The sequence below is a fragment of the Pelodiscus sinensis genome, chromosome 1 (genome assembly GCF_049634645.1).
Source record: "Pelodiscus sinensis isolate JC-2024 chromosome 1, ASM4963464v1, whole genome shotgun sequence".
NCBI lineage: Eukaryota > Metazoa > Chordata > Testudines > Trionychidae > Pelodiscus > Pelodiscus sinensis.
The window spans coordinates 329,079,631-329,095,561 of record NC_134711.1 but is presented as its reverse complement, the minus strand read 5'-3'; the positions used below and the strand labels follow the sequence as shown (position 1 = coordinate 329,095,561).

At 49.2% G+C, this 15,931-nt stretch overlaps 1 protein-coding gene across 1 annotated transcript; it reads right to left on the bottom strand.

Moving 5' to 3' along the window:
- Positions 1 to 10,989: 10,989 nt before the first annotated feature.
- Positions 10,990 to 11,937, bottom strand: LOC142829297 (olfactory receptor 52M1-like). Its single transcript, XM_075928755.1, has one exon. The coding sequence runs from the start codon at positions 11,935 to 11,937 to the stop codon at positions 10,990 to 10,992; it is 948 nt and encodes a 315-aa protein (XP_075784870.1).
- Between the last annotated feature and the right edge of the window lie 3,994 nt (positions 11,938 to 15,931).

Sequence of the window (15,931 nt, the reverse complement as noted above, 5' to 3'; positions counted from 1 at the left end):
GGAGACCCTGAAGACTCCGGGTCAGCGTAAATCAGGCCATATTGGTTTAGGATGAACTCCTGGCCATGCTGGGAGTTTTGCCATGGATGTCAGTGGAACTAAGATTTCACCCTTCATGTTTAACTTTCAGGTCCAGCCTGCCGAATTGAGGCTTCAGGGGAGGTCTAGGTGGGATATTAGGAAAAACGATTTCACGGGGAGGAGTAACAGAGAGGTAGCTGTGTTGACTGCTTTTTTTGTTCCACCAAGATCAGACTCTGTAGCACTTTAAAGACTAACAAGATGGTTTATTAGGTGATGAGCTTTCGTGGGGAAGACCCACTTGGTCTGCTCCATGAAAGCTCAACACCTAATAAACCATCTTGTTAGACTTTAAAGTGCTACATGACTGCTTTTTTTGTTTCACGAGGAGGGTGATGAAGCACTGGGCTGGGTTCCCTAGGGAAGTGGTGGAATCTCCATCCTTAGAAGTTTTTAAGTCCCGGCTTGACAAAGCCTTGGCTGGGTTGATTTAGTTGGGGTTGGTCCTGCTTTGGGCAGGGGGCTGGACTTGATGACTTCTGAGGTCTCTTCCAGCCCTAAGAATCTGTGAGTCTACGATCTACAGGGAGAGCTATTCTAGGATTGTGCTGAAAGAGTCTAACCCCCCCCCCCCCCCCCCCCCCGTGCACGTATCTTTCTGAGAGTGGTTAGGGCAGATGGACATTTCAAAATAACTGACCCAGGGAAGGCAGACTGCCAGCGTAGGATCTGACCAGCGTGTGACCCATTCTTGTGGTGAGCTCTTGGTTAACTCAGGTACTCACTGCAGAGGCGTGGACTGCACAGGTTAAAAGAGAAATGAAGTTGCGGATTCTTTTTTAAATCAAGGGAACCAGAGGAGCCATCAGACAGTCGCCCAAGAGGAAATGACTGAGACGGATCGGAAGACACAGTCAGATCAAGGGACTGACATGAAATACAAACGCTCGTCTAAATCATCACCCATACATTGGTGGTTCCAGGGTTACCCTGGGTGTTTCTGACAAAACTAAACCGTTCAAGTCACCAGGCTGGGGAATTCCTAACCAGGTGGTTCTTGGCTTGAACCTGGGAAACCGCCCTGAGCACTAACTTTATTGAGGAAACAGGGAACTCACCACAAAGCCGCTCAGCAGCGAGGGGAAATCTCCTTCGTGCGGCAGGACGGCAGGGCCCTGAAAATCAGCAAATCAATCTCCCATATGTGACGTTCTTCATGCTGGTCAGCGAGCTTTATGTGTCTCCTGACTCATCCCCATGGACGCTGGTTGCCAGTTCTCCCAGACAACTCCCTGAGCAATCTGAGCAGTGGGAAGAGCAGAAAATTGGACCCTGAAGATCTTCAGCTTCAGAGCCTCCCTGGGTGAGAAGAAATGATTTGCAGACTGAGCATAAGAGCGCACAGCGACACACCACCCAGGCAGCTGTAATACCCAGTCCAGAGGCTACCCTGTTGAGACCACATGAACATAGGAACAGCCATACTGGGTCAGACCAAAGGTCTATCCAGCCCAGTGTCCTGTCTGACGAAAGTGGCCAATGCCAGGTGCCCCAGAGGAAGTGAAGAGAATAGGTAATTCTCAAGTGATCATTCTCCTGTCACTCATTCCCAGCCTCTCACTAACAGAGGCTTGGTACACCATTCCTACTCATCCTGGCTAATAGCCATTGATGGACCTAACCTCCATGAATTTATCTAATTCTTTTTTGGACCCTGTTAAAGTCCTGGTCTTCATAGCATCCTGTGGCAAGGAGTTCCACAGGTTGATTGTGTGCTGCATGAAGAAAAAAAAACTTCCTTTTGTTTGTTTTCAACCGGCTACCTCTTAATTTCATTTGGTGACCCCTAGTTCTTGATAACTTGATGCTGCATTGATACAAGCTGAAGGGCATGGGAAAGGATTTCTTCTCCGAGGCTTCTGGCATCAAAGTCATTTTCAAGTAGCCCATTGTAAGGTCTAAAGGGTGTATCCATCTGGCAGCTCCCAAATGTTATAATCAGCTACTCTTTTCATCGTGGAAGCAGGACAGTCCAATACTGTGTTGATCTGCAAAAAAACTGATGTGTAAACAGGCTACGCTGTTCTCCACTCACTGTGGGACTCCCTCGCCTTTCCCAAGGACAGAGTGACCTGCTGTTTAGCTAACATGAGAGCCCACTTTTTTACAAAGGATCAGCCATGGAGTTGGTCTGAGGTGTGGCACTGGGGTCAATCCAGGAGGGTGGCAGTTGCAGTAGGCGTGCTTTGTTAGGGAGAGAACATAGTGGTGAAGGGATCAAACCTCTCTACATCTGGATTTTTTGTTAGGGCTCCGGTTCGCTCCGGTTCCTCCCCCCTCATGCTTGGGTCCCAGATGCCAGGGGGTGTAATTTAGACCGGGGAGGGTCTGAGTGAGATGGGATGTTGCCCTGGGCTGCAGTCCGGGAGCTATGGGAACTGCTATGGCCCTCTAACCACCCAGCTGGCCTGGCCCCTTTTCACACTTCTGTGCTGAGGCTTCAGCATCTCCACACTCTGTTATCACCCCGCAGGACAGCAGGTGGCGCCAGGCACCCTAACAAGGCTACCCAGGGCTTACCTAAGCCACCCAAGTACAAAGAGCAGATAAGGGGCTTTCCCTGCACCCTCTGGCCTGGGTCTTGCCCCACAGACAGAAAGCAAAAGGCCAGAGGTGTGAAGGCCAGGTGATATTTCTTGGGGTTAGCTTCCCGCGAGCAGAACTCTGACCCTGCAGAGCCTTGTTTTGCAGCGGTATCCCAAACCCCCTCCCCCGCCAGAGTCTAGCCGTACCCTGAGACATGACAATGAATGAGGTCAGGTGAGCAGCAGAAAGAGGGGACACAGTGATGTAGGTGATGGAGTGATAAGACGCGAGGTTTCAGGAATTTCTCATGCTCTCAACTTCCACAAGGCTGAGCTCAACCAAACTATGAGAGAGCATCTGTGACTAACGTGGAGCTATCTGGTCCCCCTCTTGTACCTTATGTATAAAGTCAGTGGCCCTATTCAATCACCTTCCAGAGATGTATTTGCCCCATTTCTCATGACGCTCTTTGGTTTGGACTCCCTAAAAGATAGAGTCGAGCGTGAGGGTGGCAAAGAGACAGAGGTTGGGCAATAATTTGTGGGTGTGGAGAGTGACACCCTGACTGAACCGATGTGTCAGTACAGAGAACAGGCAGGGTGCGCAATAGGTCAGCATCACACAGAGGTGGGCTGTGCAGGTGTTGAGAGCTTTTTGGGAGGAAGTCGAAGTGAAGAACACTCTTATGCATGGAAGGACGGGTACAGGAGTCGGAGTAAGAACTTCTAAAACTCAACATTATTTCAAAATAAAGGCTTGTAGTGTAAATGTGCACTGACATTATTCCAAAATAAAGCTACTGTATAGACATATCCTTAGTCTTTACATGGTTTAGCTCCTGAAGGAGATTATACCTGAAGGATTGGATGTAAAGTATCAGGTACATTTTGCTCACTGATTCACTGTAGAAATGGCAAAGAAGTAGTTTCCATTTTTCCTTTTTGGTTATCTGAAAGCGTAGCTTCAGTTCATGCCTCTAACAGAGAACCCTGTTCACAAAGGGTATGTCTACACTACAAAGTTAATTCGAACTAACAGACGTTAGTTCGAATTAACTTTGATAGGCGCTACACTAGCGCTCCGCTAGTTCGAACTTAATTCGAACTAGCGGAGCGCTTAGTTCGAACTAGGTAAACCTCATTCTACGAGGACTAACGCCTAGTTCGAACTTACTAGTTCGAACTAAGGGCTGTGTAGCCCTTTAGTTGGAACTAGTGGGAGGCTAGCCCTCCCCAGGTTCCCCCTGGTGGCCTCTCTGGGCACAACCAGGAAAACTCCTCTCCTCTCCCCCAGCCCCGGGCCCTTAAAGGGGTAGACTCTGGCCAGACGGCACTTTGCAGAAACAGCCCTGCCAGCAGTCTCTGCCCCTGACCCAGTGGCCGCAGGATGAGCCAGGCAGCCAGTGGCAGCGACGTGTCCCTCGCCCAGTCCCCCAGCAGCCAGGGGCCAGCCAGGGGACATAGATGGTGCGCGGCCTCCTGGACTAGTGCGGAGGTTATGGACCTCATTGAGGTTTGAGGGCAGGCCCCCAATCTCCATGACCTCTGCACTAGGAGGAGGAACGCGGCCGTCTACGGCCGCATAGCAACCGCCATGGCCCGCAAGGGACACAGGCGCACCCAGGAGCAGGTGCACCTGAAATTCAAGCAGCTGCGGCAGGGGTACACCAGGGCCACCAGGGGCGGCGCCACAGCAGAGGCTGCCACCTGCCCCTACTTCCCTGCCCTCAACCGACTCCTGGGGGGAGGAGCGGTCCGTGCCAGCCCGGGGGACAGCGAGCCGGGACCGGAGGGCCCTGACCTGGGCGCACCAGAGGGGCCACCGCCAGCTGTTCCAGCAGGGTCATCCAGGGAGACCGTACCGGGTAAGTAGTTTGAATTAAGTAGTTTGGGGGGGGAGGTGGGAGGGAGACCAGGGACCGCGCGCGTGGGCCATGCCTTCCACGGATCACGCAGACACCTGTGCACGTGTGAGCACGTGCCATGCCACGCTTGGGCAGGTGGCTCCAGCTGCGTGACACCCAGGGGCCATGGCCCAATAGGCACATGCTTGTGCAAAGAGACGTGACATGCTCCCGACCCCGGGGTGGGACCCAGCAGGATGCTTTCCCTTCACATGTCCCCTCTACACGGAGGCAGGGGACATCTCCCCCTCCTCCCCGCCACCCCGGCCACACTATACATGGCACAGGGACATGGGTACGGTCTTGGGGCAGCTCCCAGTCCCGGGGAGAGCCAGACATCCTGACCATGGCCTCTGTACAAGCACAGCGGCTGTGACGGTGCAGGACATGGTCACCCTCACGTTGCGGGGTGGGGGAGGGGGCTGGGCATCATCCTCTGCGTCCCCAGGGAGAACTGACCACTTCTCTTCTTTCTCTACAGCTGCACCAGCTGCTCGTGCAGGGCGCACCACCCCGCCCGGGACATGCTCCCGCACCTGCGGCCTGCTCCAGACCGCCAGCACGGAGCAGGAATACTGGGACCAGCACCTGGGGGCCCTGCGAGCCCTGCACTGCACAGTGGAGGCCTGGATGCGGGCTGACCTGCAGCTCCGCCAGGAGCAGCTGGCTGAGGACCGAGGGCTGAGCACCAACCTGCAGCTCCTCCTGCAGAGCATGGTGCCCCATGCTGGTCCTGCGCCTGCTGCCCCCCCAACTGCTCTCCCTCCTCCCACTCCTGCCCCTCCTCCCACCTCTTCCTCCTCAACCCCCACACCCTCTTCCTCAATGTCCACACCCCCCACCTCAACCTCCGCACCCTCCACCCCATCCCTCTGGGGACACCGAGGCCCCCTCCCTCACTGTGCTGGGAGGCGGTTGGCCCGGCGAGACCCCCACCCCTGATCCCTGAGTTTCCCCACCCCCTCCTTTCCCTTGCTTCCCCCTTCCAGCTCCCTCCTCCCAGTTTTCCCCCTCCCCTCTCCCAGCCTCTCTCTTCCCCTCTCCCACCTCCTTTTCCCAGTCTCCCCGAGTTTTGTGGAATAAAGACAGTTTCTATTTTTGAACACACGTGTCCTTTATTTTGTACATCAGGAAGGGGGGCTAGGGAGGGGTAAGTGGAAGGAGGTGAGGGAGGAATGGGGTACGAGCCCCCAATAGGGAGGACTGGGGTGGCTCTGCGAGCTCCTCGGGGTGGAAGCTCTCCTGCAGCCCCCCAATTGACCCCCCCCCAGATGGCAGCCTGCGGCAAGTGCAGCTGGGCTGATGGCCGAGTGCTGTGATGTGCCCAGTGTGGGCACTCAGGGCACTCCAAGCCAGGACTGGTTTTCAAGCAGGGCACCCCTGAGAACTGTCTGTCTGGGGTGGGAGTCGGGTCCCTTTAAGCACAGCCCTCGGCTAGCCTGAGACAGCAGCTCCACGCTCTAAGTCCTCATCTGATGCCCTGCCGGCACTGCTTCCGGCCATCCTTAACCGCAGTTCAGGGTCCACTCAGTGTGGACATGCTTTTTCGAATTAGCAAAATGCTAATTCGAACTAGTTTTTAAGTCTAGATGCGCTAATTCGAATTAGCTTAGTTCGAATTAACTAATTCGAACTAAGTTAGTTCGAATTAGTGCTGTAGTGTAGACATACCCAAAAGGACTAATTGAAAGCCACCTTGCATTAGAAGTTGCAGAGTCTTCTGGTAGTCTGGGAGTTGTAGAAAGGCCGAGTGAGTGAATATGAGGGTTTGGGGCTAACAGGTGACAATGAAAAAGGTCAGATGATGCAGAGAGAGGGGAAACTCAGAAACGGAGAGAACGGTGCTTGCTGATGGAATGATGTTAGGTGTGAAGAAATTCTCAGATTTTACTAGGAGGGTGGGGAAGCGCTGGGATGGGTTCCCTAGAGAGGTAATGGAATCTCCATCCCTAGAGGTTTCAAGTCCCGGCTTGACAAAGCCCTGGCTGGGATGATTTCGTTGGGGCTGGTCTTGCTCTGGGCAAGAAGTCGGATTTGATGACTCCTGAGGTCTCTTCCAACACCAGGATTCTATGAGAAGTTGAACTTCCATAATGCTGAACTCCTAGAATCTGGGGCAAAGCATCCTTGATTAATGAGATGATATCTTCCCCCCCTCTTGTCACACGGGCTTAAACTCAGGGGCTGGAGGCAATCACATTCTGCAGGCGCATTTGCTCACTTTGTCCTCAACTTATGAAGAAAATGGGGAACAGTGGTACAGGGATGTTATATCGCGGATCCCCTCCTAGGTTTCAAAAAGATTCAAGTGAAAGCAGACACTAAGGGTACGTCTAGATTACATGCCTCTGCCGACAGAGGCATGTAAAATAGGCTACCCAACATAGTCAATGAAGCAGGGATTTAAATATCCCCAGCTTCATTAAAATAAAAATGGCCTCCGCACTGTGCCGGCTCAGCTGATCCTCGGCACAGTGCGGCAGTCAAGACGCAGCTCGGTCGACAAGGGAAGCCTTTGTCGACCACTCCTGTAAATCTCGTTTCACGAGGCATAAGGGAGCGGTCGACAAAGGCTTCCGCTGTGGACTGATCCGCGTCTTGACCCGTGCGTTGTGCTGACGATCAGCTGAGCTGGCACAGCGCGGCGGCCATTTTTATTTTAATTAAGCTGGGGATATTGAAATCCCAGCTCCATTAACTATGTTGGGTAACCTATTTTACATGCCTCTGTCGGCAGAGACATGTAATCTAGACATACCCACAGATAAGAATTCATGATCCGAACTATATCTCCCAAATCATGGGATCTAAATTAGCCAACACCAATCAAGAAAAGGCTCATGGGGTCCTCATATATTATTCTGCGAAGCAAACTGCAGCAACAGTCAAAACTGTGAACCGATTGTTAGGAACCATTAACAAAGAGAGAGAGGAGACAAGCGAAAATATTTTGATGCCAGTATTTAAATCGAACACCAGGGACACCGGGAGCAAGTCGGGTCCTCTCCTCTCAAAAGCGATCTCTTTAAAATTGGAAAAGGTTCAGAGACAGGCAACAATAATGACTATGTCAGAGGAAGGGAATGAATGACAGGAGATGGATGACTCAATAATAGGCCTGTGGTACCTGGTATTGCCCATCTCAGGATACTGGACTAAACGGACCATTGATCTGAACCTATATGGCCATTCTTATATCCTCTCCCTTTGCTGGACATCACAGTTGATGGAGCCCTCGTGTCTCACTTCTTCAAATGGTTCCTGCCCCTACAGCAATAATTTGAGCAGCAAAAATTGTGATAAAAATAAGAACCATCCAGTATGAGCACTCGAAGGGGGACCCCTTCATTGTAGGCTCTCTCTTGCACCTGGGTCGTTCTCCTTTCTTCTGAGGTAGCCTCTTCTTGTGGTACAGCCCTTCCTCCTGAGGCTGGCTCAGTCCAAGGGTTCCCCCCTGTAGGACAATCCAAACAGGAAGTAAAGGGGGTTAGTCAAGACCAGCATTCATATGATGAGTGATTCCCTTTCACACTGTCCCTGCTGCAGACTCCTCCCTCAAGGAGGGAGTTTTGCTTCGGGAGGAGATTCTGCCTTCCTTGAGTTTATCCTCCTTTAGCTGCCAGGAGCAGGTCTGCTCTCCTCTCCGGTCTGCCACTAACCGAGCTGTTCCCCTTGGTTTTGCCTCTCTCAAACACTTCTCTTCAGGCTTCATTTGTCCACCCCATTGTCCTGATAATTTAGTTACTGCACATTTGGGTTCTTTCAGCTCCATCTGAAATGCAGCAATCACTGAAGTGGCTTTGGGAAATAATATGGCTCCATAGGATATTTTGGCCTTGGAAAGGGTTCAGAAAAGGGCAACTAAAATGATTAGGTGTTTGGAACGGGTCCCATATGAGGAGAGGTTAAAGCGACTGGGACTTTTCAGTTTAGAAAAGAGGAGACGGAGAGGGGATATGATAGAGGTCTATAAAATCATGAGTGGTGTGGAGAGGGACGATAAAGAAAAGTTATTTATTAGTTCCCATAATAGAAGAACTAGAGGACACCAAATGAAATTAATGGGTAGCAGGTTTAAAACTAATAAAAGAAAGTTCTTCTTCACACAGCGTGTAGTCAACCTGTGGAACTCCTTGCCAGAGGAAGCTGTGAAGGCTAGGACTATAACAGAGTTTAAAGGGAAGCTAGATAATTTCATGGAGGTTAGGTCCATACAAGGCTATTAGCCAGGGAATAAAATGGTATTTTTGTCCTCTGTTTGTCAGAGGCTGGAGAGGGATGGCAGGAGACAAATCGCTTGATCATTGTCTTCGGTCCACACTCTCTGGGGCACCTGGCGCTGGTCACTGTTGGTAGACAGGCTACTGGGCTAGATGGACCTTTGGTCTGATGCAGTACGGCCGTTCTTATGTTCTTATGTTATGATACGTCTTTCGCCTTGGATTGTAGCACTTTTGAAACTATTTATCGTTTCCGGAATCTCTCAAGCACAATTTGAAAAACAAAACTATTTTTTCCATACATGTCTTTAATGCTCAAGATGCGTAAACTTCATCAACATTGTATATTTTAGAAATGCGCATCTGTTTGCCTGTTTGTCGAAGAACTCTTTCTAAATGGTCAGAGCTAGGACCACCAAATTGGTAGACACCTTCCTCTTATCATAACTGAAAGCATGGTCAGGGTTTGATTGTGACACGACAACCTGGAATTCGATTGTTTCTCATCAAATGGAAAGGGAGGGGTCTAGTAAGAGGGTGTTATATTGTGGGGGGCAGCGCGGGACCAGAGGTGGGGAGAGAAACAGCTATAACCCATTTGGCCAGCCGGTGGAGGGGTTGAAACAGGGAGACCTATCTGCTATATATTTCCAAGAGTTTGTCTGTTTGTGTCTCTAGTTGTGTGTGTGTCTGTCTGTCCACCATCAAATGCAGTGGCTATAGGGACACACTCCTCTGTGGCAGAATCCTTATATTAGTGACACAGCTGAGCCCCGAATTCCTGGGAAGCTCTCATCATAGGCACTTAGTACAGGGGTTAGTGTGTCCCGACTTTGGGGTGTTCTCTTCACACCAGATGCTTTCCTGACCCTGCACAGGACTGGTGCGGGGAAAAGGCAATAAAGACAAAAGACCAATGACATCACAAAGCGGATTATAAATGGAGGTTACACATGTTTGCAATTTGGAGACTTTCAATGCTCGGGAACCTTGTTTGGATATGGCATGGTATCATAGAATCACAGAACACTAGAATTGGAAGGGACCTCGAGAGGTCATCAAGTCCAGTCCCCTGCCCCCACGGCAGGACCAAGCACCATCCAGACCATCCCTGGTCTGTCTAACCTGCTCTTAAATATCCCGTGTCAGGTATTCTTGGACTCTCCCCTCCTTGTGACCCCCTATTGATGATCGGGACTCCTGACAAGACACGTGTGTACCGTTTTATTTGGGGGTATGAATGTGCAGTGGATGAGGTTTGTTTTGTAAATAAGAAAGAGGACTTAGTGTATTACATACCTACACTGTGTCCATTTTCTGCCTGCTCCCCCATCCCATAGGGAGGTCCCTGCTTTGGGGCTAACACAGCCTGGGAGCTGATCTTGTCTTTGAACCTGGAGGCAAAACAGCATTGAATACTTGAGCTTTCTCAACACCGTCTGTCACTAGGGTTCCTTTCCCATTCACTAAGCAACCAACTTTTTCCTGGCCGCCTTTGTTGCTAAGATACCTATAGAAACCCTTCTTGTTCCCCTTTATATACCTTGCTAGCTGCAACTCCAGTGGAGCGTTGGCCTTCATAGTTATACCCCTGTGTGGTTGAGCAATATTTTTCTATTCCTCCCGAGTCATCTGTCCATGTTTTCACTTCTTGTCAGCTTCCTTTTTGTTTTTAAGTTCACCAAAGATTTTTTTTTCTGTTCGACCAAGCTGGTCTTGTACCATATTTGCTCTTTTTTTCCTGCATGTCAGCATAGTATATCCCTGTGCTCTCAACAATACTGCCTTAAAATGTAGCTAGCTCTCTAGAAAGGTCCTTCCCATTTCTGTCTTATTCTCTGTCCTTTTCTTCATGAGTCTCAACATTCAGTTTGCTTTGTTGAGCAATGCCAGTTCAAGGCTAGAGCAATGGTGTTGGGGTGTCAGGATTGACAGTTCTTATCTGTAGCTCTACCACTGCCTCATTGTGTGTCCTTGAGTAAATCATTTTACCTGTACATGACTTTGTCCATCCATGGCACAGGGATAACGCTGACTAAGCAGCAGAGCCAAAGAGCTTCTAGATGTAGTGACAAAAATCATCATCCAAGAGTTAGATGAAGCTTTGCCCTTGAGCATCAGCCCCTTGGAAACGTAAGTCCTGCGGCTCCAGAGTGGATTCCGTATATTCATGCAATTCAGAGAAGATGTCCCAGCACACTCTTACCAGCCAGCTCTGCATGGAGCTCAGTCTGAGAACCTGAGTCCCAGGAGAAAACATTAGGCCCCTTTATGAGTAAAGAGCCAGAGAAACCTGTCCCGGACCTGTTTGGGTCTCATGCTGTAGATGATGGGGTTTAGCATGGGAGGCAGCAAGTGACACACATTGGCAATGAGAACATACAAATAAGGGGGCACATTCTGGCCAAACCGGTACATAAGGGAGGAGATGGTGCTTGGGATGTAAAAGGTTACCATGGCACAGACATGGGACATGCAGGTCCCAAAAGTCTTATGCCGGGCTTCCTTGGTGGGGAGGTTGAAGACAGCCCTGAGGATCTGGATATAGGACACGGTAATCAAAACCAAATCCAGACCCAACACACAGAAGTGCATAGAGAGGCCATAGTAACTACTGACATGAGTGTTGGCGCAGGCCAGGTTCACCACAGACATGTGTCCACAGTACGATTGGAGGACAATGTTGGTTTTACAATATGGCCACCTACTCGCCAGTAAAGGAAAGGGCATTATGATTATACAACTGCGCAGCACCACGGCCAGGCCGATCTTGGCCACCACCTGGTTTGTGAGGATGGTGGAATGTCTCAGGGGATCACAAATGGCCACGTAGCGATCGAATGCCATGGCCATGAAGATCCCAGACTCCATCGTAGTGAAGCAGTTAAAGAAGAACATCTGAGCAAGGCAGGCACTGAAATCGATCTCCCTGGAATTGAACCAGAAGATTGCCAGCATTTTGGGCAGGATGGAGGTGGAGAGCATAATGTCAGTGAGGGCCAGCATGCAGAGGAAATAGTACATGGGCCCATGGAGTCTCAACTCCCTCTTCACGATGATGAGGATGGTGATGTTTCCCAAGAGGGCTATGGCATACATGGCACAGAAGGGGATGGAGATCCAGACATGGGCTCCCTCCAGGCCAGGAATGCCCAGCAGGATGAAGGTGGAGGGATTGGTGAAATGGGTGGTGTTGGAATCTGACATGGTGTAGGGAAGAAGGGAGTCCAGATCTGAAGTAGAACAGTGTCTTCCGCATCAACCGTATGCTCCCCTGACTGCCCATCTGTGCCCCGTCTCTGGGGTGGCGGTTGCAGTACCAATGCCTAGATGGAAACAGAGTGTTAATATGGGACACACCACACACTACCGGAGGTTGTTCTCATGGGTGAAGAAAACTGGTTGCTCTTCACACACTGAAAAATAATATTGTCCTTATTCAGAGGAATGAATCACGCACAACGGAACCTACTAGTGCCAATTCCCAGTTTGATGGTGCTCCAAGAAGAGCAGGAAACACGGGGACATCCGAGAATTTAAAAAAACAACAATACCCAAAGAATCTTTTGCCAAGACAAGTGCCCAGGGGGACCCATCAGAGTGAGAACACAGCTCTGGATGTCCCTAGGAGCTGCACCATGGAAACAACTGCTTCAGGAAAGAGTGGATACGCACCCGCTTTGGACCTATGCTCTGGTTTAGTGATGTAGTCTCTCTGGAGCACAGGTGGGGAACCTGTTTTGTGTTGGGGGCCAGTGATCACAGAAAAATCAGTCAGGGTCTGCACACAAAGACATTCTCCACATACCCCTCGCACACCAGAACCTAGGGGGGCAGGCTAATTGATTTGCCGAGCTCCTAACTCATGGGTATATGGGGCAGGATGCTGGAGGAACAGCATGGGCTCCCCAATATTGGGGGGAGTCCTGAGCCTCAGGGGTCAGATCTAGGCTAGCCGGGGAGAGGAAGGGGGGCACATCGAGTTCCTGGGCATTAGGTTCCCCACCCCTGCTCTAAAGCATATAGCAGGTAGAATATGGGATTGCAAAGACAGGCCATGAGACAGGGGGTGCTGCCATATGTGGACAGACAGAAAAGTTTGGGACTGCTCCCTTCAGAGAAGATACAAAAAAGGGGGCAACTGATAGAAGAGAGGAAAATAAAGAATGGAACCGACAGCATTCACCCAGACAGCGGATCCCAACTAGTAATGTCCAGAGATACCTAGTGCCTCAAAGGGCTCGTTCCCCAGAACTGAGGAAATGTATCTGCCAAACTTATCTGGAGAGAAAACGTGTTAATTCTTTATGAGGAGAGAACGAAAATTTTGGACAAAGAAAACCCTGATTCAGTGGCAAAAGGGAAACAGTAATTAAAGTGAAATACGATATCAAACTTATGGGGGAATCGTGAGAGGCAACGATACACACTAAAAGTTATTAATATTGATATGGGATGTTAAACACATCCCGGCAGAGAAGATGTGTTCAGGAAATAGAACTGTGCTGCATTTGGAAAGAAACGGCTATGAGGAACCCTGGCACATAAAATGTTGAAACACTTTCCTATTCATTAGCAGTTAAGGAGGTTTTTAAGCAGCACCTGCAACAGAACCAGAGCATTGGGAACTCCAGAGTTACAAACTGACTGATCGACCACGCATCTGATTTGGAACCAGATGTACAAGCCAGGCACCAACAGGCCAAACAAAAAGAAAACAAAAGGCAAATACAGGACAGTATTGTGTTAACAGTTATATGTTTAAAAAAAAAACAAGGCTAATCTTTTAACAAAATTGATAAGGTTAAGAAAAAATGGAAAAGCTGGGATTGGTGCAGGTAAGAAGTTACATTACACCAATCAACAACATGGTTTATGGAAAACAAGTCTTGCCAAATAAACCCAAATTCATCTAACAACTTTAGTTAGAAAACCTCTTTTATTCATTTGCTTATATATTTGGGAAATATTAAGCATTTGGAATGAAAGTCCCCACACTAGCGGTACGTCAGGACTACAGGGTTTTGACGACAAAAGTGGACTTTTGTCGACAAAACTATACCTGCATCTATACTACCGACCAGTTCTGTCGACATAACGTCAACAGAACTCAGCAGCTTTGTCGATGGCGGTAAACCTCATTCTATGAGGAATAACGCCTTTTGTCCACAGAGTTCTGTCGACAGAAGGTGTTATTGCATCAACACTGTCCTTTGCGTCTACACTTTCATGTCAACAAAGAGGCTTGCTTTGTCGACAGAACTGGCTGTAGTGTAGATGCTCTTCGTTGACAAAAGCTTTGTTGACAGTATCTGTCGACAAAGCCTCTGTCGACAAAAGCCTGTAGTCTAAACATACCCTAGGTGTCTACTTCCAGATGAATTGTTTGCTGAAAATTTTAGGCATAATAATTTTAGTCAACTCCAAGGAAAGGAGTCTTGTGAAAAATTCTTAGAAGTGTTCCAGTGAGGAGCCATAGCTCCTCCATGCCGTCCAGAGTTTAAAGTCAAGTAACAGCCCCCCATTTCTTTCCGTTCACAGTAATACATTTTCCAAACTATATGCATTTGGAATCAAATTTCCTGTTCTGGGTATCTGCTTCTCACTCTGTGTGTGTGTGTGTGTGTGTGTTTTCTTTGTTTTTCAATTTCAGATAAGTTCAGCTGACTTCTGGAATAAAGCTAGGAGAAAATATTTATTGCCCATGTCGTTCCAGCAGGTAAAAGAGAGGTATCCCCCCCACATTTAACAGCCAGAGGAGTGCTGAAATGCAAGAGCAGAAGGTGGAGTCTCTGAGCATTCACACACCGCTGGCTTCTCTGGTGTTTACACACTTCTCACTGTGAAGGGAGTTTTTCTTCGGTGTGGCCTGAACAAATTATGCACCAGAGTTTCAGAATTTGGCCTAATATGCTACATCTACGAACACCTTTCATCCTGGAATGTGGCAGCCTCAGGGCTGGAGGGCTAATGAGCTGGGCTGGGAGGGGGCCCAGAGGAAAAAGAGACATTTTGGCCAGTGACTCTGAAGCAAACTCATCCCTGGTGGAAAGACCCCTGGAATGTGTCATGGCCGTGCAGAGCAGGAAACCCCATGGACTTACTCTGCGTCCCACCAATCCCAGGTCGCCCTGAGTCGTTTGAGCAGGGGAGCCCTTCAGCGAGAGATGGGTACCTGTGAATTCTGAGAGGAAAGTGTCTTCCCTGGGAACCCCCCTCAAGCAACCATGTTCCCACATTTTCTCACTCCATCGTCTGCAACAGCATCCGACGCCGAGAGCTGACACAGGGACGTGCGCCATGAATGATATAGCTCTGTGCAGTCCCAGTGGGGTTTGATCAACCTCCCCAGGAGAAACGGCCACTGGGTGTAAACAGGCTGCACACGCGCCTGTCTGTGTGTCCCTGCTCTTCATCCAGTGTTAGGAGTAAACATTCATTAAGGGACCTTCCCAAAGCGAGAAGAAAACTGTTGGGCGCTGGGCTGAGTCAGAAAGGAATTGGCTATTCTGTGTATTTGTGTGTATTTTATAATAGCTTATTTTGATCTTATTTTGAAATAAGGCGCTAGCCCGAAATCTCCCTTAAGCCTTGTTCAATGAGATTTGCAGGGAGGTCGGAATAACGAGACTGTTATATTTCGATATTATGATGTGGAGGTATCCCGAAATAGCCCTGCAGTTTAGACATACCCCATAAGGCCTTATTTCCTATAAGTTCCCAGGAGGGATGGATAGAGAGGAGGGAAATCCGAATAACGAGCTCGTTGTATTTCAGTATAATGGGCTTGCTCTTAAGATGTGGAATAGATATTTCGGGATACTTCTGTGTAGCTATAGCCCATAGGGTCTCATTCCCTATACATTCCCAGGAGGGATGGATAAATTGGAGATTACACAGGTAAAAAGACTAATGCCTGAGAGAAGACACTTTCTGTGAATGCACACGGCTGTCACTGAAAAATCAGCGATCTGTAATTGTAATCAGTAATTTTCTTCTTACTGGGCAGCGTCTTTCCATTGAAAAATCTTGAAATCACCTAGCAAAGAAAAGTTGCCTAGGGAATCTCCATCACTGGAGATATTTAAGAGCTGGATAGACAGGCATCTAGAAGGGATGATCTAAACAGTGCTTGTTCTAGCCGTGAGGACAGGGGACTGGACTTCATCACCTCTCAAGGTCCCTCCCAGTTCTAACAGTC

What these genes read in the sequence shown, in the direction of transcription:
- LOC142829297 (XM_075928755.1), bottom strand. Translation starts at nt 11,937, where the DNA reads ATGTCAGATTCCAACACCACCCATTTCACCAATCCCTCCACCTTCATC.